The sequence below is a fragment of the Phocoena phocoena genome, chromosome 10 (genome assembly GCF_963924675.1).
Source record: "Phocoena phocoena chromosome 10, mPhoPho1.1, whole genome shotgun sequence".
Lineage (NCBI taxonomy): Eukaryota > Metazoa > Chordata > Mammalia > Artiodactyla > Phocoenidae > Phocoena > Phocoena phocoena.
The window spans coordinates 8,189,710-8,216,674 of record NC_089228.1 but is presented as its reverse complement, the minus strand read 5'-3'; the positions used below and the strand labels follow the sequence as shown (position 1 = coordinate 8,216,674).

Below are 26,965 nucleotides of genomic sequence, written 5' to 3'. Positions count from 1 at the left end.
AGTTCCTGAAAGGGACATACTCATGCCTCTCGCGCTTTGGAACAGGGTCGCGAGTGCCCGGACCCAGATCGCACTCCAGACGCACGTATCTAACTGGCGGGGGCCGAGCGGGGCATCCCCAAGTTAACACAGCTCCCCAGGTGATTTGGGCGTACAGCAAAGCTTGAAAACTCATCAACTAGATCAAGGGTCAGCAAACTTTCTTTAAAGAGCCAGATAGGGCTTCCCTGGTGGCGCAGTGGCTGAGAGTCCGCCTGCCGATGCAGGGGACACGGGTTCGTGCCCCGGTCCGGGAAGATCCCACATGCCGCGGAGCGGCTGGGCCCATGAGCCATGGCCACTGAGCCTGCGCGTCCGGAGCCTGTGCTCCGCGACGGGAGAGGCCACAGCAGTGAGAGGCCCGCATACTGCCAAAAATAAAAATAAATAAAGAGCCAGATAGTAATCGTTTTCGGCTTCACAAGCCACATGGCCTCTGTCACACCTATTCAGCTTGGCCCTTGTAGCAGGAAATCATCCATAGACAGTACGTAAATGAATGAATGTGACTGTGTTGTAATAAATCTTTATTTAGGGACACTGAAATTCAAATTTCTCATCATTTTCATGTGTCCCCAAAGAGTTCATAGGCCATATAAAAAGAGATGATGGACTGGATTCTGCCAGTGGGCTGTAGTTTGGCAACCCCTGATATAGACCAACCCTCCCATTTTACAGATAAGAAACTTGCCAGGGGTCTGTGGTGGGCTAGTGTTCAGGCTGGGATTAGAGCCCAAGGCCATGCCATTTCCATAATTCCAGGTTGCCTATGACAGATTGCAGAAATGGCCGTTGTGACACCGCTGAGGATCTTTCCAGATGTGTCTGTGTCCCCTGCAATCTGGGTGCCTGGAAAGAGTGAGGTGGGACCAAGTGGGTGTCTGCCTCAGAAACGTGTCTGGTGACATGAAGAGCATGAAGAAAGGAAGAATAATGTGGACACAATCTCAAAGAACATCGATTTGTCAGCATTTTGCATTTCAAAGCGTTCTGCGTTCCCAACGCCTCGCACAGCACCCTGAGCGTCTACGTGAACCAACAGAGCAAAGGGCAGCTTCCTCCCCCACTTCCACGTGTGGAAGGTTTGGGGACGTCAGAGGACCCGGTGGGACACTGGGCTTTCCTCCACTTCCTTCCTCTCTCCGCTTCCTGCTCTGCTGCTGCCTCCCTCACCTCGCCCCATAAACCAAAAGTGCCCTCACCTGTCTTCTTAAAGAATCAGTTTCCTCCATGACTGGCTCATACAGAATATTATTGGGTCATGAATAAAATGCCCCAGTTCCATAAAACAAGCAACCCGTTCTCATGAGCACGAAAAGAAAAGCCTTCTTGCATTTGCCCTGTACCGTTTTTAGGGTCCTATTCATCTTGAGAGATAATGTCTCTGGAATTATCATTGAGATCTGCGATTTTAACATGTCTCAAATGGCAGCCCACTGAATGTGAACTTGGACTGGAAGCTTCTCTCCAAATAACGCTGGAAATGCTGCCTTCTCTTCCCCTTAATGTCACACTGCACACCCGTGCGTTAAAAACAAGAAGCAGCCTTGCACTGAAGAAATGTGTTTAACCTTCTGTAGCCTGCTGACCTCCATCACCGCTGAGCCCTTTCCCTGGGCCACATCCTGACCTCCTGGGGGAACTGGTCCAGGCAGCAGAACCGCGCCCCCACCCAGAGCATCTGCAACTCCCACGTGGCCCAACCTGATTCTTCCTTATGTTATGGTTTCCACCTGATTTTCTCTCCCTCTCCCACCCCAACTGCAGTCTCCTCGAAGGTTGTGATGGGGCCTCCTTCTTTTCATATTAGACTAGGATTTCTCAACCTCAGCACTACTGACATTTGGGACTGGATAATTCTTTGCTGTGGAGGGAGCTGTCCTGTGCATTGTAGGATGTTTAGCAGCATCCCTGGTCTCTACACTATAGACGTCATAGCACCCCACTGGGACTATCAAAGGCGTCTCCATACTCAGCCTTAAAAAAGAACAAAATAATGCCATTTGCAGCAACATGCATGGACCTAGAGATTGTCATACTGAGTGAAGTAAGTCAGACACAGAAAGACAAATATTATATGATATTGCTTATATGTGGAATCTAAAAAAAGGGTACGAATGAACTTACTTACAAAACAGAAGTAGAGTCGTGGATGTAGAAAACAATCTTATGGTTACCAGGGTATGGGGGGTGGAGGGATAAATCGGGCGGCTGGGATTGACATATACACACTACTATATATAAAATAGATAACTAATAAGAACCTGCTGTATAGCACAGGGAACTCTACTCTGTAATGGCCTATATGGGAAAAGAATCTAAAAAAAAAAAAGAGTGGAATATGTATAACTGATACACTTTGCTCTACAGCAGAAACTAACACAACATTGTAAATCAACTATGCTCCAATAAAAAGTTTTTTTAAAAAAAGTGTCTCCAGACATTGTCAAATGCCCCCTGGGGACAGATCTGACCTTGGCTGGGAACCACTGATGTAGACCATCAAGGCATGCGTCTGGTAGCCCCACAGTCAAAATTTGTGCTAAATGATTAAATGCATCAGTTTCCTGAGTTTAGAAAAGAAGGGTTCCTCCAGGCGGGTCTGGCTGTGAAGCACCCATGCAACTGCCCTGACATGTCTCTGGCTTAGGCCTGCCCCATCCCGCGGTAGGTCTTCATGTAGCTCACTTGACCTAACAAGCTCTAAATCGCGTGTGTTCCGGCATCTGAGACACAGCACGCCTAAGGGGACACGGCCAGGAAGGGAGGGGAGCGGTTTTCCTCTCACACTGGGAACCCTCTGGATATCTAAACCTTAACAGCAGGACACAAAGCAGCCAACTGCTTTTGTTTTTAATTGTCAGAGGGAAGCGTCAGGCCTCAAGTCACTGTGAAGCTTCCCCAGGACGCTTTTTCTTTTCCCAGCCCCAGGACAAGGCCTTGGCAAGGGACATCAATCTCTCCAGCCCCAGGGGTTTCCTAAACTCATTCCCTTCCCCCCAGGTCCTGTCCACCAGTTTCCTGAAGAAAATTTCCAGCTGTATTTTAACTTCAGGATGAGTGCTAAAGAGTTTACAAGTTGCTGAAGCTCTGAGGCTCATGAATCTTGGGAGACAGTTTCAATAATTCTTTAGAGCAGGGATCAGTAGACTTTTTTAAAATAAAGGGCCAGAGAGTAGATATTTTAGGCTCCATGGGCCACGTGATCTCTGCTGCAATTACTTATCTGCTGTTGCCGCCCAAATGCCGCCCAAAGACAATATGTAAATGAATGGGCACAGCTGTGTTCCAATAAAACTTTATTTACAGAAGCAAGTTGTGGGCCGGGTTTAGCCCACAGGCTGTGAAGACTCCTACTGTAGAACATCTCCAGTGATGAACCAGCCTTTGCCACCCCAGTGACCAAGAGGAAAAATGTGCTGCTCTTTTTACCCACGAAAGTCATACCCACATTCCCCACAGATAGATAGGAAGACGTGAGTTTCTGACGTCAAAGGCCTTTTGGGCTCCGGTTACCATTTGTCTGCTGCTAACATTTTCAAGTTACTAAAGTTAAACTTTGAGCTTGCTTTCCAAAGCGTAGGTGCTCCAGCGGGAGATTCTGCCTCTCTTTTCTGGAGGTTGATCTCACTTGTCCCCATCCCACCCCCCAGGAAAATGTGCAAGTCATGCAAATGCAGTCAGGAGGACCACTGCCTGAGCTCGGACCTGGAAGACGATCGGAAAATTGGCCGCTTGCTGATGGACTCCAAGTATTCCACCCTCACGGCCCGAGTGAAAGGCGGGGACGGCATCCGGATTTACAAGAGGAACCGAATGATCATGACCAACCCCATTGCCACCGGGAAAGATCCCACCTTTGACACCATCACCTATGAGTGGGCTCCCCCTGGAGTCACCCAGAAACTGGTAAGAGAGCTTCCTGCAACCAAGTGGTTGTTTCCCTACCCTTGTAAATAGGAGCCATGCCATAGGTTCCTGGATGTCAAAGACGAGGTAAGAAGTGGGCCAGTTTGCAAAAATGGTAGGAAAATAGCTTTGGTTTCGAATCTGCTCCTGCCTCACTCCGTGATCTTGAAGTGAAAACTGTCTGGGCCTCAGTTTTCCTCATCCATGAAATGGGTAGAGGTGTCGCCGTGAATTCTAAGGGGCCCTTTCAGCTCTAGTACAGGGTTGCTCATGGTTCCCTTTAGGTTCCCCACGTCTGAACAGAGGATGGTTCATTGTTCAGAACTCTCAGAGTGCTCATGTTCGTCCGTAAGTTCCTCATTTTCCCTCAAAGTGGCCTGGGATGCGCCCTTTGCAAGTCTCGGGGAGAGCACAGGAACACTCCTCTCTTCTCCCTAACTCCTGGGCTTAAAAGAGAGAAGTAAATTGGCTTTACACAACCCTAGGGAAGAGGCACCCAGAGAAGGACAAGGCCCAGAGAGAGCAGGTGACTTGCACAAGGTCACCCCGTGGCTGCCCACTAAGAGGACCCAAGAAAAGTCCCCATGCGCAGGCCTCAACCCAGACCATTAAATCGGAAGCTCCAGATTGCAGGATCAGAATTATCAGTCGCGAGTATTTAAACGAAGCCCCAGGTAATACCCCATGTGGGCCCCCTTCAAGACCCAGAGCAGTGGACCAGCGCCCCTCAAATTTCCACAAGCATAAAAGCCATCTGGAGAGCATGCAGAAACACATCGAGTAGGCTCAGGGCCATTCTGAGTATCTGCAGTCCCGCCAAGCTCCCAGAGCACACCTGGAGTAGCAAGGACCCAGATGATTTCTACAGGTTAGTGCGATTTAAAAAACCCTACAGTGTTAGAGATGCAAGCCTGACGTTGAATTCCATCTCTCCTGGGCGAAAAGGAGAGCCTTTTGAGACCCGTGTGTCCCTGTCCCCGCGGGCTCCCCCCACAGCTCCTGCTACGCCCCCTCCCTGAGTACCTTGCATGGCAATGACCTCCCACCTTCCTGCCCTGGACCACTCTATGGCAGGCCTGGGCTCCCTAGGCTCTTGCCCTCCTCGGGGACTTTGCACATGCTGTTCCCTCTCCTTGAAACATCCTTTCCCGGTTCTCTGCATGGCTGGCTCCTTCTGCCAGTCCTATCTCAGACAGGCCGTCCCGCACTACCCAGTCTGTGGAAGATGTCACCCATCCCTCTACTACATTTCTCCTCTCTCCCAGTTCTCCATGGTTTCTTTAGAAGCTCTTATTTCGAGCTCTCATTGTCGCATGCGCGTCTGTGCTTCGGCATCACCTCTCCCCTACACTGGAGTGAAGCGAGGCCCACGAGAGCACACGCATGCCTGTCCTGTGTGCCATCTCATTCCTCGCCTTGCACTGCACAGGGCACGCAGCAGGCTCGAGGCGTATTTGTGCCACGTCGCCTCCCAGCCAAGGACATTCCACGTGTGGTCTGGGGACTGGCACTGCTCCACAAAATCCTTGTGACTGGTCCCCAATTGGAAGCACAGAAATTGAGAATAAATGTTGGGAAAATTTTGTAGCACTTGACATCCAAGTGCGTGATGGCTGAGCAGCGCTGCGTGGTCAGCCTCACGTGGAAATCTCACGTGGCCTGAGCTACATTCTCACCACATGCACTGAGCCCACAAATCATCCTGCAATCCGTGGAAAAAACACCAAACAAATCTTGATCCTTCACCATAGAGGGTTCGAGCAGCGCAGTGCTAAGCTGGAGCTTAAGAGGGGGGAAAAAATCCCTTCTAGATAAAGCGAAGAGAGGCAAAGTTTTTGTGTGTTTTTTTTTTTTAAAGCTTTGCTTTTTGAGAAGCATGTTTTAAAAGAACACTTCAGCCTGCATGAGCTCAGCCACCCTGTGAGGTGAGGGTTAGTTTACATGTGAGGAAACACAGAATGCTGAACTGGACTTTGACAGCTCCAGTGGGTAGGCAGGGGCAGGTCGGGGGCCACGGAGAGCGGCACGGAATAGCAGCAGTGCCAGGTGGTTCGGAACGCGGGTCTGCCCTCCAGCACCCGGGCCTGGGTGAGCCATCAGTGGGTCTCCAAGATGTGAGTGGAAACTAAAACAAGCAGCTCATAAAAGAGCCAGCTGTGGGCGTCAGGAACTGACTGGTGAAAACCCCAAACGCTTCAGCCCCAGTCTAATCAGAGGAAGGCATCGTCGGGCCGTGATTAATGCCGGCTCATAAAACCACATGGGATAAAGGCCGCTCTGTCTGCCCTGCGTCTGGCCTGCCCGAGCAAATCACATTTCTGAGATTGGACGACTTTCTTCCCACTCACTCTTCCGACTTTTTTTTAATTACCAAGTGATCGGGACTGATTATATTTTGGAAATGGAACTGAATCTTGCTGTCACCCTTCCCAACCAGAATAAAAGCCAGAGAAATGCTTCAAAGACTAAAGTCTTCAAAGACTAAAGTCACAATAAACCTAATTGCTAGTACGTATCGAGTACTTACTATGAGCCAGGCACTATGCTGACTAAAGTCTTCAAAGACTAAAGTTACAATAAACCTAATTGCTAGTACGTATCGAGTACTTACTATGAGCCAGGCACTACGCTAAGAGCCACACATGCACGATCGCCTCTGATTTTCCAACACTGTTAGGGTTGTACTATTATTACCCTCATCTACAGAAGAAGAAACCGAGGCTCGGGGAGGTGAATGGGTCTTTGAAAACTAGCCGGGAATTTGTGAGGAGGCAAGACGGAGAAGATGAAGGGAACCAGCATCCACGGAGTATTTATATACGAAGGATATCAACACCTCACCACTCCCTGTGCGCTGGGTGCATTACTGCCCCCTTTTTACAGGAGGGCAAACAGAAGCTGTTGAGGAGCGCATGCAGGGCTGACATTCACTCGTACCCCATCCTCTGCTCCCTTACCCGTGGCAGTCAGCGCACTGTCTCCCACTGAGCCCTCATTGGGCCTCAGAATCCTACTCAACACAGCACTCCAGGCTGCCATGATTGACCAGGATTAACGTGTAACGTGAAGCCCATTTGCTCTCTTTGTCTGACAGCTGGAGAAGAATCAGGAAGCGCAGAATCAGGACTGGGTTTTCTGATTCCAGAGTCTGTGTGTGTCCCACTGCCCAACCCTGGGAAAAGAGCATCCTTCTCCTCCACTTTTCTCTCTGCTCTTTTGATTTCTCTCCTGAAAAAGCCTGGTTCCAGGAACCTCTTCACCCAGTATGGCTGTGCCAGACAGCAAAGCACCAAATGATTCAGAGCGTTTCTCACGAAAAACTTAAAACCTAAACCAATCTTTCCAACTGATCCTAGAAAAGTCATCTTGCTAAAGGTTTGGGGAACATGACCGTAGTCGGCTTCGTGGAGAAACACCTGAGAGCTTCTCTTGCAGGCTCTGAGCACCACCGGCAGCTCACTCTGACCCGGCCTCCCTCCCCATCCTCCCCTTCCCGAGTCCATGCCAACTGATCGTGATTGCCTGAGGGCTGCCTTGAGGTGGGTTCTGAGACCCTCATCAGGGTTGATTAGCAATGTCTGCCATCAGCGTGTGGCTCGGGAGTGTGGGAGGGGCCTCAGGCCAGCCAGGCAAGGCCAGCCATCCCGAAACACATGCCGGTGGTAGCCAGATGCTGGGGCCTTGCCAGAGCAAAGGCAGAGAGCCGGTACCCAGCTGGGGCTTTGAGGACACCGTGAGTGCAGGCGCAACCTCGACCACAGGGCTGACTTATAAAGTCGGGCAGGGAGGGGTGCGGGCCCTAGAAGGCCAGAGCCACACACAGATCCAGGGACTACAGCCTCCTGGCACCAGGCAATGCTTCCACAGCCCCCTCACCCTGAAATGATGACAAAAGGAGACTCCCCCAGAGACTGGGGGACATTTCTTTTCTCTTTGCAAATCATCCAATTTGTAGACGGTCAGTATAGAAGAAGTCGAGACCCAAGCTGCTGAGTTCAAAGCTGTCTCTACCGCATACTAGCTGTGTGACCTTCGGGAGGTTACTTAACTTCTCTGTGCCTCAGTTTCCCAAGGGATAATATTAGTACCTTTCTCCTAGGGGTGTTGTGAGAATTAAATGGGTTAACATAGGTCAGACACTTAGAAGAAGGTCTGGAACGCAGCGAGCAGCACGTAGGTGTTAGCTGTCCCTACCGTTCCTCGTACCACTCCCCTGGGGGAAGAAAGCAGCCTTCCTAGAAGAGGCTGCTCTCCCATCAGCCGAATCCTCCGTGCGACCGGGATTGCTTCAGCACTCGGAGTAAGTGAGATACTGGCCAGGTCTGGATGCCCATTCCGACAGCATGAGCAAAGCTCGTGTTTCCGCGGCTGCAAAATCCTTCCTGAGACTCTAGGAGCCGGGCAGGCCCCGGGCAAGAAATAGGAAGGGCTGGCGGGGGTATTTCCCCTGCCCCGCCCCTGCTGCATCTCCCCAGGGTCCTGTGCCCTCCCGTACCCTCATCCATCTCCTCAGGGCCCTGTGCCCCACCCCAGCCTCTTGGCTGTTGGGCTGCTGCTTCCCGTCCTCTGTTGGTCCCATCCCTTCCCCCACCCACTGCCCTCGGATGTCCTACTTCAGACTCCCCCAGGAGGACCTATACAAGCACTCACTTCCAGGCCCCTGCAGGCTCCTAAAACAGAGCGGGCCTGGAAAGCTCTCCCACAAGGTCGCCAAGTGAGTCCTATGCACCGCAAAGTTTGAGACAAGGGTCTTCAGATCTACCCGTCTGGCCTGTTCTCGTCGGAGGCCACCTGCAGTTGCACACTGATCAAGAGAAGAGCCACGGTCTTCCCAAGACACAGCAGGAATCAGCCCCTGCCAGACGTGTTGTCAGCTGGGGGAGCCCCGGGGCTTCTGGTTCTTCTGGGTGCTGGGCGAAGGGCCTGGGACTCTTTGGCCAGCCAGCCTACTCTGGACCCTTTCCGGGGCTGCGGACTTGGCTGAATGACACTGCTCTCCTCCTACTTGTGAGGAAATCAAGTGAGGTGGCCGCTGACTTCTCACAAACGGCCCAGACCCTAACGATCATGGTTTCTACCCTGACCTTTGCAGATCAGGAAACGGAGGCCCAGAGAGGCTGGGTGCTTTCTTGATCTTACACAGAGAGTAGCAGCAGGGCCGGAGCTAGAAACCCAAATTTCCCAGCACCCCAGAATTCTGTGCACCACCCAGGCCATTTCCTGTGTCTAGAAGGTGCCCTGAGAGTATGAGGGGCTGTGCAGAGGAACAGGGACGAAGAGGGTATGCGTGAGCCCGCAGGGCCGGGAGGTCTCAGCCGGGTCCTCCGGGATCCAGGGCTGAGCTGCCGGGGGTGGGGCCCTCACAGCCCCCCCTCAACTGCATTCCCACACCTGCCTCTCCCTGTTCTAAAAAGGCTCTTATCCGGAATTCATTTATTATGAAATTCAGCAAACCAGGCTCTGGAGTAGCACCCCCCACCCCCAGGTTCTCATACCCTGTTCCCTACAGACAGGCCGCAGCTGGGACTGTCCATTATGAATCGCACTTTCCATGTTGGTTAACACAACTCCAGGGTGAGTCCAGCCTCAAGGACGAGATATGGGGCAGGCAGATTCTAAGACGGTCAATACGGCAGCGACCGTGGGGGCATGGGAATGAGGCCGTCTGGTGGGCGAGTCAGGTACGGGTCAGGGTCAGGGTCAGGGTCGGGCACAGTGGTGGAGAACAGTAGTCCAGGACAAACAACTGGCCCCTCACGCTTTCTCATGCTGTGTGGCCTCGACCTTTACCTTCCCCTAATCTCCCCGTCCCTGGGACCCACCCAAGTGTAAGATTTCTGCTCATTTCAAAAAAGCAAGCAAGCAAGCCAACAGAAGGCCATTGGACAGTCATCCATGGATATATTAATATTCAGATGGTCTACCATCTGTGCCAGCCCTGTTGGTGTGGAAATGTGATTGACCTGAGACCTTGTCGATTCTACTGTTACAAGGTGCCTTTGCATATTTTTAAATTAATAAACTATGAAATACCTTCTGCCTATAGTGATTTAATTACACTTTGCCAAGAAAAGCGATTTTAAACTAGATCGACATTTTTTTTTTAAATGAGAAGCATTGCCATGAGGTAAATGAGGTAAAAATATTCAGTTTTGAAGGAAACAAAAATCCATGTTGCAAAGCTAGCAAATCTAAAAGGAACGTCTACTGAAATTACCCGATTCTCATCAAGAATGTGAATCTGTGAATGTGACTCGGGAGAGTGGAAGCTTATTTAGGTCTCTTTCCAGTGTTCCCCAAATTCACCCCGTTTCTTCCTTGAGAATAATCCTTGGGTTCTGCAGAGACCTGAAGAAGCCCAGGTCTTGCCAGGGCTCAGATCTCTGCCCGGTGCTTGGGAGTCATGGTGCTGGGTCTCCTCTTCCCCAGGGCCTGCAGTACATGGAGCTCATCCCCAAGGAGAAGCAGCCAGTGACGGGCACCGAGGGCGCCTACTACCGCCGGCGCCAGCTCTTGCGTCAGCTCCCTATCTACGACCAGGACCCCTCTCGCTGCCGCGGACTTTTGGAGAACGAGCTGAAGGTGATGGAGGAGTTTGTGAAGCAGTATAAGAGCGAGGCCCTGGGTGTGGGCGAAGTGGCCCTTCCCGGGCAGGGCGGCTTGCCCAAGGAGGAGGGGAAGCAGCAGGAGAAGCCCGAGGGCGCAGAGACGGCCGCCCCAACTACCAACGGCAGCATCAGCGACCCGTCCAAGGAACACGTAAGTCTCTCCCGTCCATCCATCCATCCATCGGGTCTGGCTGAAACCGCCCAGGCCAGGGCTGCAGGGTCAGGTTCCCAGCCCCAGGCTCTGTTCCCTCATTCCTGCCTTCATTCGTGGTCATGGTCCAGGAGAGGTCACAGACAAGCAAACCGTCGCAGTGCGGAGAAAGGGCATCTGTCCTTGCTTGGGGGTGAGGGTAGGCTTGGGGGAGAGGTGAGGCCCACGCTGGCCTTGGAAGAATAATTAAGAGTGCCCCAGGCCTTCGGGCTCTTCGGGGAAGACCTGTGTTGCCTTAAAGAGGTGATCATGTGCAAAAAAAGGTGAAAGTCTCAGACAGCACAGCACAGAGGACTGAATGAAGTCCCAGGTGGCTGGAAGTGTGGTACCAGGGTGCAGGGGGGCCCAAGGCTGGCGAGGTCGGCAGGGGCACGCTTCCGGAAGGGCACGCCCTCCGTCCATCCATCACTCAAGCATTGATTGGCCTGTACTGTCCGCCGAGCCCCCAGGAAATCAAACAAGCAGAGGACACTGTCCCCGTATTGGGATGCTATAGATTTAGGACTTTACTCCAAGGGCCGTGGGGAGAGGTGGCGGGCTTGAGATTCGGGCCACGTGGGGCTGCTTGCTAACTTTCATGGGCCCCCAACCCCTATCAGCCAAGAGGCTTCATCCTTCTATGTGACATTTGGAGATAAAAGTCCCAATATATAGGGTCCTCAAGCAAACCACCTGCCTTGCTGGGAACAGGCTAGCCGTCACCCACGTGAGCCAGACACCCCAGGGAAATGCCAGCCCGAACGATGCTGTCAGTACGTCCAGAAGGGGCCGGGTCTTTCTTCTCTGTAGTGACTCACACTTGTTATCCAAAACCTGTGTCCTGCATCTCCCACCCCCGCCCCCTGGGCCCGTTCATTTGGGATTGCCATCCAACGCAAAGAACAAGGAGACAAAGAGACAAAAGAATGAAATTGATTTTCACTAGCACAAATTGGTGATGGTCTTGAAAAGACCCATTTCTCAGGAAGAATTCACATGCCAGGAACTTCTGAAAACATTAGATCCAGTTACCATGTTTCATCAACTAGCCTCGTCCCCAGCCCTGCCTTCTATCCACCCTCCAGCAGCCATCGATCTTTAACACATCAGTACTGCGTGATTCCAAGCTGGAACGCAACGTCTTTAAGTCTGTGACGTTTCCCAGTTGCCATTCCCAAGAGAGAAATGCTGATCTGAGAACGTATTTTATCCTGGACTCAGCCCACGGGTTTGGACAGTGTGGAATTGGGGCAGAGGCGGCCTGAGATCCCAGGGCCTTGGCAACAGTCAACTTTAGGAAATGGCTGTGACACTTTGGAAGCATTTAAACAAGACCAGGCAGTAAATAGGGAATGCGAAGGAAGCCGATACTGGTGGGTCGGGCTGGTTGGGAAGACAGACTTTTCCTTCCTGACCCTAAGCCCAATCTTAATTAGGTGACAAATTATGTCATTAGTGGACTCACGTCCATCACCCCCTCTAAGAGATGAGGTCCTGTCTTGTCCATCTCTGTATCTGCAGCAGCAGTCATCAATATAATATACAGAATAGGTGCTTGATAAACATGCGACCCATGAATGACTGAACAAGGGGATGAATGAATGAATGTTCAAACTAAATTTTGTTTTCGTTTTTGTCTGCGTCCGGTCTCAGTTGCAGCACGCAGGATCCTTCGTTGTGGCGTGCAGGCTTCTCTTTAGTTGTGGCGCGTGGGCTCTGTAGTTGCGGCACGCAGGCTTTCTAGGTGTGGTGCGCAGGCTCAGTAGTTGTGGCGCACAGGCTTAGTTACCCCGCAGCATGTGGGCTTTCAGTTCCCCAACCAGGGATCAAACCGGCGTCCCCTGCATTGCAAGACGGATTCTCAACCACTGGACCACCAGGGAAGTCCCATGTTCGAACTAAACTGATCCTCAAAAGATGGGGGCCGCTTGGGTGGCCATTTTGCCTGAAAGGACGATGAGATTTCAAGTTCACATGCCTTAAGCACCTGCTGTGTGCCACGTGCTATGCTCAGTACTTCCAGGTCTTGGATTAATTCGAACTGTTACCTGGTAGGTGGATTTCACCAGCCCCATTTTACAGGTGAGCAGTCAGAGATTCAGAGAAGAATGGTGGCTTGTCAGAGGCCCCATGGTTTCTCAAGGGCAGAAGCCGGACCATCAGGCTCTTTCTACTGCGTGATGCTGGTTTATAAAACCCTACTTGTTATCTGTGTTTAACTCCCTGTTTACCTCCTTGAAGCCAGGGAGCAGATTCTATTAAGGTAGCTAAGTGGCCTGTCAGGCCATAGATGGCTTGTCCCCGGCAGCCCTGCCATTGGGCCTGGATGTGGGCTCGCTGCCTGAACTGCTCTGCTCTACCCCAGGTGGCGGCATATCAAGGGGACATGGGTGCTGGCTGTCCTGTGTGCTGGGCTCCCCTTGTTCTCGCAAAAGGGCAGGTAGGACAGTTACCACAGACAAGCATCGGGCACGAGGCCTGACTTTTGCTCCCCTGACGAGGGCCACAAACTTTGCTAGAAGCAGTCAGGGCATTCAACTTGAGAACCCAGGTACAGGGAGGAAGCACAGGACTGACACCCCAAATCAAACAGTGATTTATGAAAGAAAAGGCGGCAAAAAGAAGGACACGTGAAATGGATCACACTGGAGCTACGATGGTAACATATCGCACTTTATCATCCTAATGGTGACGTTATTACTGTTGTCAGTGGCTACCATTTAGCGGGCTTTCTCTGGACCGAGGACAGAGCTAAGCAGGAGGGTATCTGATGTAAAGCTCCCAACCGCCCAAGGGAGGCTGTAGGATTCGAACCAACTCAGCCCCCAAACCCCTCTTTCCTGTTTCCCAAAGCTTATTCCTAGAAAGCTCATGGCCATGAAGCTATAAACGGGCCATGTGGCCATGTAAAGGGGACATCAGACTAAACGAAACAAAATGGGTTTCTTTAGGGCTGGACTTCTCAGAGCCTTTAGGAGGCCACGGCAGTGGTTTTCAGACCAAAGTCAGCTGGAAGCTGGCTAAAATCCAGAGGCCTGGGTCCCACCCCAGACTTGTTGGTGCAGGTGGAGGCTGAGAATCTGAATTCCTAACGAGTCTCCAGGTTGATGCCAACGCTGGGGCCCACACTTTGAGATCCACTGCTAAAGAGGGTTAAAAATGACCTTACATTTAAGCTCAGCCAAAATGATACTGCCGATCTGGTATACAGGGAGGGTCCAAGAGATGCTAACGGGGGCATTTTCTAGATTTATGTGGCCCCCTGGCTTAGGGTGTCCGGCTTTGAGAACACTGCACGGCACTCTTGAATTCCTTGAACTCTCCACGGGGAGTGGTGGAAACACAGGCACGGAACATAGCCCCCTGCTCTATACCCGCCCCGAATGCCCCATCCTAGAGCGTACGACACTCTACACTTGGCAGCCGGAGGCCATGAGCCCTGCTTTCTCTGAGCTGCCGGTAGCCTACACCCCACGGCGGTTCTCCCAGGAGCTCGCTCGGCTCCGTCCTGCTGCTGGACTGCTGTTACAGTCGTGCCCTTCCTCGGAGACCCTGGCCGCCAAGTCCTCCCCCCAACCCCAGGCCCCTCCACCAGACTGTCCAGACCAGAGAAGCATTATCGCCGAAAGGCTTTTCCAAGTCGCCTGTGTGGAATCCCCACCCACGGGCTGAGCGCTGGGTGAAGCCGGAGGGCGGTGGGCCAGCTGGGTGACGGGAGCAGCACCCTCTGAGCCGACCCATCCTCGTGGCCAGGACTCTTCACTTACTCGGATCTGAGTAAGGCCCTCTGCCAGGCCTTCCCATGGGCCCCGTGACAGGACGGGCAAGCTGAAATCAGCCGTGGCACGTCTGGGAATGAACCCCAAAGCTGCGGCCGCCCATGCCGACCTCAGGGCCGGTCCCTGCAAGTGTCATCCTGACCCTGAGCTCAGGAGAGGCAGTGGCATGGCAAGTGCCCTGAGAGTCATCCCTCTTCATGAGGAAACGCCACGGCACAAAAATCCCAGATACTAACCAACCGCTGTCACTCCCAAAGCAGGCCCTTTAAATCAGTGAGGCCAAGTAAAAACACCCCAGTATTTAGCCTCTTTCCCTGATTTGCCCCTCTGTGTGTGCGTGGAGCGGCGAGGGTGGTGGGGAACTGTTACTTCACAGCAGGCTCGTTCATCTCTTCGAATCCTCCGAACGACCGGCAAGACAGCTTGGGGTCGTTATGCCCATTTCACAGACGTGGAGCCTGAGGCACAGAGAGGTTAACTGGTTTGCCGGTGAGGTTCCAGCCCAGGTCCTTCCGCGGGGTCCCAGCAGGGTGGGACAAAGCAAGGGCATGTGCATTTATGTTTGCTGGAGTGGGTGGCAGTGTGCAGAGTTACTCCCAGCCCAGCCTGGTGAAGAACTTGAGGGCCTCTTGTCTGTGAGCCAAGAACAAGGGAAGGACGTGCCTGCCCCGCCCCAGTCCCACCCGCCATGGGTTCTCAGGGGTCTTGGGGACTTCGAAGCGTTCCGTGGCCGTGGAGCTGCCCACCCCAGCAGCCCAGACCATTCCACAGCAGCACGGCGGGGCCGCATATCTGCTTTCCAGGCCCCCACTCCCGACCTCTCCCACCTGGATGGATCCTACGGACAGTGGACCTCAATGCTCGGACGGTGAACAGCTCTACCAGACCATTTCCCTGCGTTTAGAAAGTTTACTGGATATTTTCTCCGAAATTAAATATACCAATTTCCTGGGCATGGTCATCCTGCCCAGGAATTTCCGCCCTTCCCTACACCCCAAACTTGTAACCGAAGAAAGACGAAAGAAAGCCAGGACACAGCATTTAATGTAATCTCCGCCCTTTCGTAGTTTTCATCCCTGCCGGGAGACCCCAGCTCCTGCCTCATGGGCCAAGCCGTGGCCCCAGAGAAAATGATTAAAAGGAGAACAGACTGAAAGAAGTGAAGACGTTGCTGGAAGTCGTAAAGATGTGTTAATTTGGTCCCAAATTACAGTGTAACGCCCCTGCCCCCTTTCCCCACAAGAATGCACAAAGGAGGGACCGGAGGTGTGGGTCCCCTCCCTCCCACGAGGTGGGCCTCTCAGATGGAAACTTAACAGCCTCTGGCGGCTCAGCCCGACTCCAGCCCCGACAAGGGACATACTTGTGGGCAAGGGACTTCCAAAGCTTGGTCCGAGCAGATGTTTGGCTTGTGGGTCGGCAGGCTGGCTTTCCTGCCAGCCCCTCTCTGCGAATTCGAAACCACCGTGCGCCCCCAGGCCTGCAAGCCATGCCTGAGCTGGAGGACAGAGGATCAAAGGAAGCCCCCCCCCCAGATTGCCATGGTTACCAGGCTTCTCAGCATCTGCCTGCCACCTTGTTCACAGGGGAGATATTTTAATGACATTAAAGGAGATTTTATTTGCCACAGAAAATTCCTCTTATCCTGCTTTTCATACTATAAATACTTTGCCATGTTGCCTCATAAGGCTTCACAACTATCTTTCCCCCCGCCCCCCCCCCCCCCCCGCAAAGTGGGCTACGTAAGAGTCCATTGACTAAAACAGGGGTTGGCAAACTTTTCCTACAAAGGGCAGATCGTGAATATTTCAGGTTTTACGAGCCACGAGGTCTCAGTCATAACCACTGGCCTCTGTCCTTGTGGCACTGACGCAGCCAAAGACAATACCTCAACAGATGACCAGGGCTGTGTCCCAATAAAACTTTATTTGCAAAACCAGGCAGCAGGCTGGATCTGGCCCCAGGGATGTACTTTGCTGACCCTGGAACTAGAAGAACCATAAAAAATGGTTTTCACCGTTTATGAATGACCTGGGCTTTGTTCCGTTTTATTTTGCTACTGGAGGTTACTTGGTGACGCTGATAATTCTGAGGATGGTGTCATCTGCCATTCGTCGACGACCTACATTGTGCCATGCAGCACGCCAGAGGCTTCACACGGTTGTTTCATTCAATCCCAAGAACTACCCGGCAAGATATATCATCCCCCTCTCTAGTTGTCTAGCTGGTGAGCCATGAAGCCAGAACTGGAACTCAGGCCTGCCTCACCTCAAACCCCACACAGACTCCAAAGGACGGCAGCTCCCGCTTCCAGAGCCCCCAGTGTGGCCCAGACACCTTGCGAGGCCCTCTGCAACAGAGATGACCACACATAAGCCTTGTCCCTACTCAGCAGCATCCCGCTGTAGGGATACACTTGTCAAAGCCGGATTCGGGAACACCCCAGGCCGACGTTCTCTCTTGCAAGTGTCGAATTTGGGAAGCCTTCCTGGCCCCATCCTCCCCCTTCACCAGATAACCAGTGAGGGAGATGCGGTTAGAAACGCCTGCATTCTGCCTTGCTTGGGAGAGAGCCCCCTCCTTAAGGACCTGCCCCTAGAAGATGCGGGAGACAAAGCACTGGTGGGCCCACAGCACTGACCCCACGTGCAGAGCAATTCCCAAGATCAGGGCCCACCTTGTGTCACAGATGCGGAAACTGAGGCTCGGACATCCCCCCACATGAAGCTACGGCGGGACCTCGTGCAAAGGCTGGGACCCTAACCACAGCGCCTGCGGCCACCCACCTATTCTGCACCATAAGGAACCTCGGGAAGGTGCCCGTATGGGGCAAGAGAACGCAAGAGGCTAAAGATGCCAGCCGTGACACTGGGCCAGAAAAGAGGAAAAAACAAACAAAAGACTGCCGATAGACGAGGCTGCAAGCAAAGATGGTGAATAATCGCCATAAGAGGAAACGGAGTGATACTGTTTATAAATAAATTGTTGAGTATTTGTGTTGGAGAGAACCCAGTGCCTGAATTCAAGGCCCCTGAGTCAATATTTACTGTATTGTAACGGTGAGCTTTTCACAAGGCAATCTGGGTTTAGACTGGGGAGGCCTTTGGATAAAGGCCTTCCAGAAAAGAACCACATGATTGGAACAGAACTGCTGGCAACCGCGGCAGACGGATTTCGGCTGGTTTACAGGGCTCTCAGTATCTGCAGATCTGTCCCTGAAGGCCAGCTCGGCTCATCCCTGGAGACAGCTCTTTGGCCGTGGAACCCGGGGCCACTGTCCTGAATCTGCTGCTTCCTGAAACACTCTGTGTCTTGGTTACTTCCGTTTCAGAAGCCTGAATAACTCTGCGTGCCCACGTGTGCTGCTCCTGTTACCTGGGGCCGCACAGCAAACCACCCTGAGATGCAGCGGCTTAGAACACCTGTTCCAAGACGTCTGTTTTCTCGCAGATCAGCAACCTGGGCAGGGCTCAGCGGGAGAGCTTGTCTCTGTCCCTGACATCTGGCCTTGATGCTTGGAAGACAGATACGGCTAGGGCTGGACCAGCAGGGGCCCCGGCCTCTCCCTCTATCTCTGTGTTTTCTCCGTGTGGCTGCCCTAGGATGCGGGTCTCAGGACTCCCAAGAAAGAGCCAGTGGAAGCTGTGTTGCCTTTATGACCTACCTCAGGGATCTACAGCATCCCTTCCACCACATTCTGTTCTACAGAAGCGAGTTACATATGCAAAGAAAGGGGATACGGGTATTGGTTGGAGGAGGGTCCAAGAAGTTGCCGGCATCATTTCCACACCTCACGGCGGAGGGAACCCCAGCCCTGCAGGGTCTGAGCTTTGCAGGCAGCTGAATCTAGAATGCTCCTCAGCTTTCTCAGTGCAAGTGTTTACAAAAGCCCAAAGTACAGAATATACAAACTCTTTCATTTAGACGCTTGTGATGAAGAAGCTCTCACCATTTGAACAGGGCAAGACAAAACTTCAGTGGCACCAGGAGAAACGTCACATGTGTTCTACCTACGAAAGGACTGTGCTACAGCTCCTTCGCCCGGAGGCACCAGTCTGCAAACTAGGTTACGTGGCAAAGGCTGGACAGATTCCCATGAGAAGGTTCTAGTTTTAGACAGTTGGGAGTTTGAATGAGAACCCACTGACATGCTAATGATCAATGGTCTTCTCTGTGCCTTTTAGCCTAGTTCCAAAGGACTTCTACTCGACCAAAAGTGGCTCCTCTAGAGGGGAAGTCACCTGGGAATGACCACATTGGGCTTTCTTCAAAATGGTCTACAATTTAAGCATACCAGGAATTCACATTGGCTTTTGCTGTCATGGAACCTAATTGGTCATGTCATTTTTGCTGAGTTTTTATATAAGGTCATGTTCAAACGCTCTATGACAGTGGGTCTCGAAGTGCGGTCCCCTGACCATACCAGCATCCCCTGGGAGTCTGAAAATTCCCCCGCCCTCTCCCAGACCTACTAATCAGACACTCGGGGTGGGGAGATGCAGCACTCTGAGCGGCCCTCTAGGGATGCTGGGGCAGACTCGAGGCTGAGAACGCTGTCTTGGAGGGGGTGGGATGGGAGAGGGAGAAAAGCAGGTCCACCAAGGCGGGCACTGATTGTAGCTGAGTCTGGGGTAGTGACAGAAGATGAAGCTCACATGATGTGATTCTCTGGCCTTGCACAGAGGGAAAGAACAGAGATGGAAAAACACAGAGCTCATGGGTGGGAGGAATGACCTCTTGCCAATCTACGTGCTCATGGTGCTACTGAAAGGAACCCAGGCCTCCAAACCAGAAGCAGATGCTGCCTTCGACGTCTTTGTCATCTTAGGAAATGGATTTAGCTCCTCAGCTTTCTATAAGGAGGGCTTCGTAGGGATAACAGGAGATTTTCGCTAATTATTACTGAACCCTTGTCAAGTTCATTCATTCTATTATCTCATTTAATCCATGCAACAGACCTGTGATGTTCTGAGTATTATTTGGCAGGTGAAAAAACTAAGGTGCAGAGAGGTTGGGTAACTTGCCCAAGGTCACACAGCTAGCCCCCCTCTCAAACACCCACTGCAATTTAGAAACTGTAAACCTCCCTTCCAAGGATGGCAGGAGAATAAGTTTGTGCAGAGAAGGGCAGGACCGGGATCACAGGACCCCAGGCAGGCTGGGCAGTCGGATTCTTGGTTGTCAGGCTGCCCCTAGTGGCTGAGGGGCCACCAGCTGACAGAGCCGAGACACTGTCAGATCTCTTGTCCTTTGAGACCACAGGGAAGGGGGCATGGAAAATAGCTCAGAGGCCAGAAGAAGAAATTGCTTCCTGATGCATGTTGACAGGACTCATTACTCTGACAGCATGTTTCCATAAAATGTCAATGACACTGCTTAGAAAAGGACTGGCTACTGGTGGTAACAGGGTGCACAGCCAGGGATGCTGGGGGACAAGGAGGGAAGAGACACTCCTCAGAGAGGCTCCTGACAAAGCCCTTTCAGACAGTGCTCCCAGAGTTATCCCCTCACAGTGCAAACCACACCCCAGCACTCCAGAACCAACAATGGCTTCCCATTATCTCCAAAGCGAAGTCCCAACCCACAGTTCAGAGTCACCCGTGATCACCCCCAAACTGCTTCCTGACCTCACGTCCCTCTATTTCCTTCCTTCTGTGGGTCGCGGGCGCCTGCTGGTACCCACCAGACACATCCAGGTGCATTTATATCCCCCCCTTTCCCCACTTCTGTGTTAGGCACATCTGGAAACTTGGAGTCAGGCGCCCCGCTGATGTATCCTGGTGATACTCGACCAGGTGTGGTGGATGGACAGTAAGCCCCTTCTGTGTGGGAGGAAAGGGGCCGGAAATTTCATTCTGTGAAATTTAGAAAGACCAACAGACAGAAAATTCACTTGCTTCTCAAACAGCCCTCACCAGACAGTTTACACTTCTGGAGATGTGACAGTCAATGAACGCAGATCCATCACCTATTTTTGGTTTGTTTTGTTCGTTTGTTTTTAAATTTTTGCCACACTGTGAGGCTTGCGGTATCTTGGTTCCCCCACCAGGGATCGAACCCGTGCCCCCTGGTGTGGAAGCGTGGAGTCCTAACCACTGGACCACCAGGGAATTCCCCATCACCTATTTTTGGTTCAGACCCTCTGATGAGTTCCAGGTGAGCTGGGGCTCAGCCACGTACAGAAGGACAGGGTTCACTTTGGTGAAGGACTCACACCCGTCATTCTTGTGGGCATAACTGAAACGAAAAACCCAGCACATTCTAAGGAACATCCTCATCAGACGGCCAGGAGCAGTTAACCAAACACACGCCTCACCTGAACACGAGCTCAGCCACGACCGTGCTTAGGGACCACACTCAGTACGTGGACATATTCTGTCATTTGGTTTTCTTTCCCCAATTACCACCATTTTAATTTTTATTTCCTCTTCATACACAAGAGTATATTAAGTATGCAGTTAAAGTATGTAAAGAATTCTAAGTGTTTAGGCTCGGAATATAGGCCTATTCATCTTTACACAGCAAAACAATAAATATCTCTATTTGGGCTGACACATAATTTGTGCTTGGTAAGACAGAGTGTTCATCTCAAGCCAGGGATCAGTAAATATTTTCTGTAGAGGGCCAGGTGATCTGTCTCTCAGGTGCTGTGGACCAAGAGCTGGAGTTGATGATATCACGTAGGTACTTTATGTAACAAGAGAGAAAATAAATATCCACAAATTTTTTTTTGAAATTCAAAGTACAGTAGTATAATTAAGACAGGTTTTTGCAATACAGGCCGTATCAGCTAGCTCAGGCTGCCATAACAGAATATCGCAGGCCAGGTGGCTTAAACAACAGAAGTGTATTTTTTTCCCAGTTCTGGAGACTAGAAGTCCAAGATCAAGGTGCTGGCAGGGCTGGGTTCTGGTGAGACCCCTCTTTCTAGCTTGCAGAGGGCCTCCTTCTCACTGTATCCTCACATGGCCTCCCCTCTGTGTACACCCAGAAAGAGAAAGAGACAGCCATCCATCTCTGGTCTCTCTTCTTATAAGGACACCAGTCCTATTTGATTAGGGCCCCACCCTAATGACCTCCTTTAGCCTCAGTTAACTCCTTAAAGGCCCCATCTCCAAATACAGTCACATTGGGGGTCAGGGCTTCAACATGTTAACTGGGGGAGGGGCACCATTCAGTCCAAAACCCCGTTCTACTATGAGAAAAATGGAATTCTTTTTTGGGAGAAAACATTTCACTAAATTAGAGTTCAGATGTAAAACCCATTCGACGCTGATGGTTCCTACAAGAACAGGCAGGGGCAGGTAGTTTGCCGACTCTGATGTAAAGGCCGCACGGTGGAGCAGAAAGAACCTTGGCTTTGGGGTCAGGCTTGGCCTGTGTTCAAATCCCAGCTTTGCCTTTTGTCAGCTATTGCTACTCAGCAATCACTGAATCTCTGTGAACCTGGGCTTGGCCACGTCTGGGGGGAAATATAGGTCTCCTTAAAAGGGAGATAAGTCTAGAAGGGAAAGTAACTCTCTCGGGTTTCCGTAAGGGTGTCAGTCGGGAGGGAAAACACCTGAGCTGGACACACAACTGCCCCAGGGAGATGCTAGCCAGCATCATCCTCGTCATCAGAGTTCTGAGGAGGTGAGAACTCCAAAACGACTGGATTTTACAGCTCGAGGATGTCGTCTGGATAGGACGTGATGAGAACAGCCGTTTAGCTCTGTGGTCTTCCTCCCAGTGCAGTCATGATAATAACATCAGGCAAATCCCAACTGCGGGACAGTCTACCAAATATCTGACTGGTACTCCTCCAAGGTTATGAAAAACAAGGCAAGTCTGAGAAACCGTCACAGCCCAGAGGAGCCTAAGGAGACATGATCGCTACCTGTGATGTGGGATCCTGGATCCAATCCTACAAGAGGAAAAGGACAGTAGGTAGAACCTAAGCACATCTGGATAAAGTTTGGACTTCGGTTAATAACAACATATCAATACTGGTTAACTGACTGTGACAAGTATACCGTATTAACGTAAGGTGCTAAGAACCGAGGAAAGCAGGTGCGGGGTATACGAGAATTCTCTGTACTATGACGACAATTTTTCTGTAAGTCGAAAACTGTTCTAAAATTTTAAGTTTATTAAAAATTAATCCTCCATAGGTAAAAGATCCATTCAAAGTACAAGGTGGACCGGTGGGTTTTAATGTAACCGGGATGAAAGGTTGGTTGATACTCTACATTAACTAACTTTTGAGAAACTAATATTTGTCTAATTTTGATGTAATAGCAAAGGAAAATACTCCACAGCTATCTAGAAAGGCTATTGAAAATGCCTGCCTCCCTTTTTCAATTTCTAATCAGCGTAAGGTCAGATTTTTTTCATATATTTCAAAGAAAACCACATGGTGCAAAAGATAAAAAGCTAAAACAGTCCTAAGAATCGAGAAATCCTCTACTGAGCCAGTCACGGAGATTTGCAAAAATGTAAACAATGCCACACGTGACTCAATTTTTCTGTTTTGGAAAATACAGTTATTTTTAATTACACATATTTATGTTAACATGCTGTTGGTTTACTATTTTTTAATGAATTGATAGTTATTTAATTTTTTTCCTCAGTTCTAATTTCTTGTATGGTAAATATCAATAGCTATTACCCACATGAACAAAAACTCTTTGGGCTTCTCAAAAATTTTTAAGAGTCTAAAGGGTCTTGAGAACAAAAAGCGTGAGAATGACCGTGCTAAACAAATACTGGGTTGGCCAAAAAGTTCATTCGGGTTTGTCCATAAGATCTTACAGAAAAAGCCAAATGAACTTCATGGCCAAACCGATACTTTATTGAGTCCTCACGACTACCTACTAGGTAGGCAGTATTATTATTATCCCACTTTGCAGATGAGAAAACTGAGGAACAAAGAGGTACAGTAACTGCTCAAGGTCACCCAGGAAGTAAAGAGACTGGAGTTGAAACTCGAACCCAGGTCACCATGCACTCCTGACTACCTTGTGTCCTGGGGCTCCTCCCCCACCCTTCCAGGTCTGTGAGCTCTGCAAGGGGGTGGCCCCCGCCGACAGCCCTGTGGTCTACTCGGACAGGGCAGGCTACAGCAAGCAGTGGCATCCTGCCTGCTTTGTGTGCAACAAGTGCTCCGAGCCGCTGGTGGACCTCATCTACTTCTGGAAGGACGGGGCGCCCTGGTGTGGCCGTCATTACTGCGAGAGCCTGCGGCCCCGGTGCTCCGGCTGCGACGAGGTGAGGACCAGTGGGATGGGCACCCCCAGACTGCAGGAGGGGACCCAGAGGCCCAGGGGAGTGTAGCTTCGTGATCCACAGATAGGAAAACTGAGGCTCAGATCCCTCTTGACACTCTCAGCCTCTGTTTTCCCATCTGCAGAGTGGGGCAGAAATTAGTTCCCACCCCCGGGCCTGTTGGGATGGGTCAGACACAGAGGACCTGTCAAGTCTCATCCTTGGCACAAGGCTTGGCACTAAGGGCTCAGAAGAACCTTATGGGCTGCCGCCAGGAGGTACATGACCCGCATTCAAACTGGGCTCTGCACCTGTGAGGCATGTGTGTCCCTAACCCCTGTGCTTCCGTTTTATAACTTACCAAATGGGAGGGTAACAGTGCCCATCCCATGGAATTGCTGTGAGGATAAATGAGATCATGCCTGAAAATGCTTGGCACGGGGCCCAAGTAACTAAGAAGTGGAAGCTGCTGTGAGTCTTAGGGTAATGTAATACAAGATGATACAATAAAATCACGTAGCGTTAACATAACACAATCGGACAGTTAGGAGATGCCGTGAAAGGGGTTCAGCTCTCCAACGTGGGTTTAGACTAGAGAAACTCTAAGGTGTATGAATAGTGACAATAATGGCTATGACAATAATAACTACCGCCTGCATGCCTTTGGTGACGAGAAACTCACTACCTTCACCTTTGGCACATACGAGGGTTAGAAATGTCTTCCTCACTTTAAGCCAATACCTGCCTCCTCCCACCTTTCACGTGTTGGTCTCCGTGTGAAGTTAAGACCCTGTAATCCTCCTACCTCATAACTGTGTGGGCAAGGATGTTACAGAAGGAAAAGGGCTGTCAGCAGGCCTGGTCCCACCCACCTCATCTCTGTGAGGTCAACAGTATGCTCGCGGTAACAACACCTCATCCTAACGCGCTACAGACGTTGTACGTGATGTGCCGTTACATCTCACAACAGTCTTTCGGGGACAGAGAATCCTTATCTCCATTTGACATTTGAGAAAAGTTCAGCTCAGAGAGGTCAGTGATAACCACAAAGCATTGACTTTGTCTCTGTTACCATTCCGAGTACTCCATCTGTAGCAACACACGCGGCCCTCATAAAACCCCACGGGATGGGTAGTATTTATATCCCCATCCTACAGATGTGGAAACTGAGGCACAGGGAGGTTGAGTAATTTGCCCAAAGTCATGCAGCTGGTATTTAAGTGAAAACACGTACCTGGTCCCTGTTTGACCCCCAAATCAGAAAGCACATTTAACCAGTACGCTGTTCTGCTCTCTGGTTCCTCGCCAGATTGTACAGATGTTCCGAAGTGTTACTTTATTCCAAGCCCAAGCAACTGGGCTTTGGATTTGGCCCAGACAGCATCATAGATGTCAGATACGTAAAACCTGTCAATAGCGGAGGATTTTTTTTTTTTTTTTTTGATCCCAGAAGCTAAGATGCAACCATGACCTTCGCCAAATACTGTACTTACTGTCTTAGATTTATGTCAGATTTCTCCACTGAGGCATTGAAAGGTCAAAACAAGCATGGGGGACGAGGGACCACCATCTGACGGCTTGTCTCCCACACCCTGTCTACTAGGGACAAAACCTGAGCTGAACGATTCTTCTGCTCCCCTCCCCAGATAATATTCTCAGAGGACTACCAGTGCGTGGAAGACCTGGCCTGGCACCGAGAGCACTTTGTCTGCGAGGGCTGCGAGCAGCAGCTGGGCGGCCGGGCGTACATCATCTCCAGGGCTCAGCTTCTGTGCCCAGCGTGCAGCAAGTCCAAACGCTCCTGAAGGGCTGTGCACCCACGGCTGGAATCCACAGGATCCCACCGAGAAGCACAGCCAAGTGTGCCAAGGCCATCCTAAGGGTCTGGCGAGACAGCCAGCAAGCAACAAAAACAGTGATCTTTCTTCAGTGGATATATATATATACACACACATATTCTAGATCGGGTGGGGAGGGATCCTTGAGGGTCAATAGTTTCAAAGCCGGAGATGTTCTGAGAAGTCTTAGGACGCAGTTATTTTGTTTTTGCTGCTGTTGTTGTTTCCCAGCTACCAACGAAACACATCCCGCCCGGGCTCTCTAGGAGGAGTTTCCCAGAATGCAACTCTGAGTGATCAGATCACACAGCTGGAGGATGTGCGTGCTTTCTCGTGAAGCTGGGGCTCCTCCAGGAGCAGCCTGGGATCCCGATGCTCGTTTGTTGCCTCCCTTTCAAACGGAATTTGAATCTTAAGTAAAAAAACGTTGGCATGATAAATATATCAATAAAAGTTTTACGAAGTTCGCACATGCCCTGATCTCATTATTTACACCTGGCAGTCATTTCACAGCATCTGTTTTGCACCAAGATCCTGAGTGCCGGTGCTAGCAGAAGGCACTGGAAATGCAGGTGTGCCTCTTCATCAATTGTGTCTCATCAGACTCCTTTGGGGACTGAAGGTCCTCGGGGCAGAACTCCCATCCCCCCAGTTCTGGGTACCCCCAGAGCACTGATGGAAACGAGCGTGTCGTGTTTCATGGGACACCTGAAAGCAGCCTCTTGAAAACCGGGGAGCAGCAACTCAGGTGTTCTCCAAGTCCCGGCAGGTGACGAGTGAGCCCCTCTGGGTGTAAGACCAGGCAGGGGACTCAAAGCAACCAAACAGGGCCACCTAAGCTCAACCAATGGGCGCCACATGGGACACGGTGGCCAGTGCAGGCCAACCTGAAGAAATATGGCTTTTAAGAGAAATCGCTCCCTTTTTTAAACGTTGCCAACGGAACACTGAATGAGCCGAACAGAACAGCTCTTCGGGTGAGACTGTCTCTCTTTTATGGCCTCTCTGTGCACTTACAGTCTCCAAATTCGTTTCCTCCCCACAATTTCAGAAGAAAGACCTTTCTTTTTCTACTGCGGATATAAAGGTGAAAAAGACCTGAGGCTTAGGAGCTCACAGCCTCATCACCACGGCCTCTCTCTCCTTTTTTTTTTTTTTTTTAGTCACGCCATGAGTTCCCCGACCAGGGATCAAACCCGCGCCCTCTGCATTGGAAGTGCGGAGCCTTAACCGCTGGACCGCCAGGGAAGTCCTGGCCTCTCTTTCTTAAACTGCCCATCTATTGCCCAGTTTCTTTCATTTCACCACCCAAATTTTGCTCGCACTACCTCGTCTACAATACCTCCATTCATGTGGTTT

At 51.0% G+C, this 26,965-nt stretch overlaps 1 protein-coding gene across 1 annotated transcript in view; it reads left to right on the top strand.

The window, feature by feature from the left end:
- Nucleotides 1-26,076, top strand: part of LMCD1 (LIM and cysteine rich domains 1) — a 57,759-nt gene extending 31,683 nt beyond the window's left edge. Inside the window, exons 3-6 of the mRNA XM_065885112.1 lie at nucleotides 3,693-3,948; nucleotides 10,378-10,707; nucleotides 23,556-23,771; nucleotides 25,415-26,076. Coding sequence (XP_065741184.1) covers nucleotides 3,693-3,948; nucleotides 10,378-10,707; nucleotides 23,556-23,771; nucleotides 25,415-25,573 — 961 coding nt within the window. The 3' untranslated portion in view covers nucleotides 25,574-26,076. The remainder of the gene's footprint in view (nucleotides 1-3,692; nucleotides 3,949-10,377; nucleotides 10,708-23,555; nucleotides 23,772-25,414) is intronic.
- The last annotated feature ends 889 nt before the right edge of the window (nucleotides 26,077-26,965 follow it).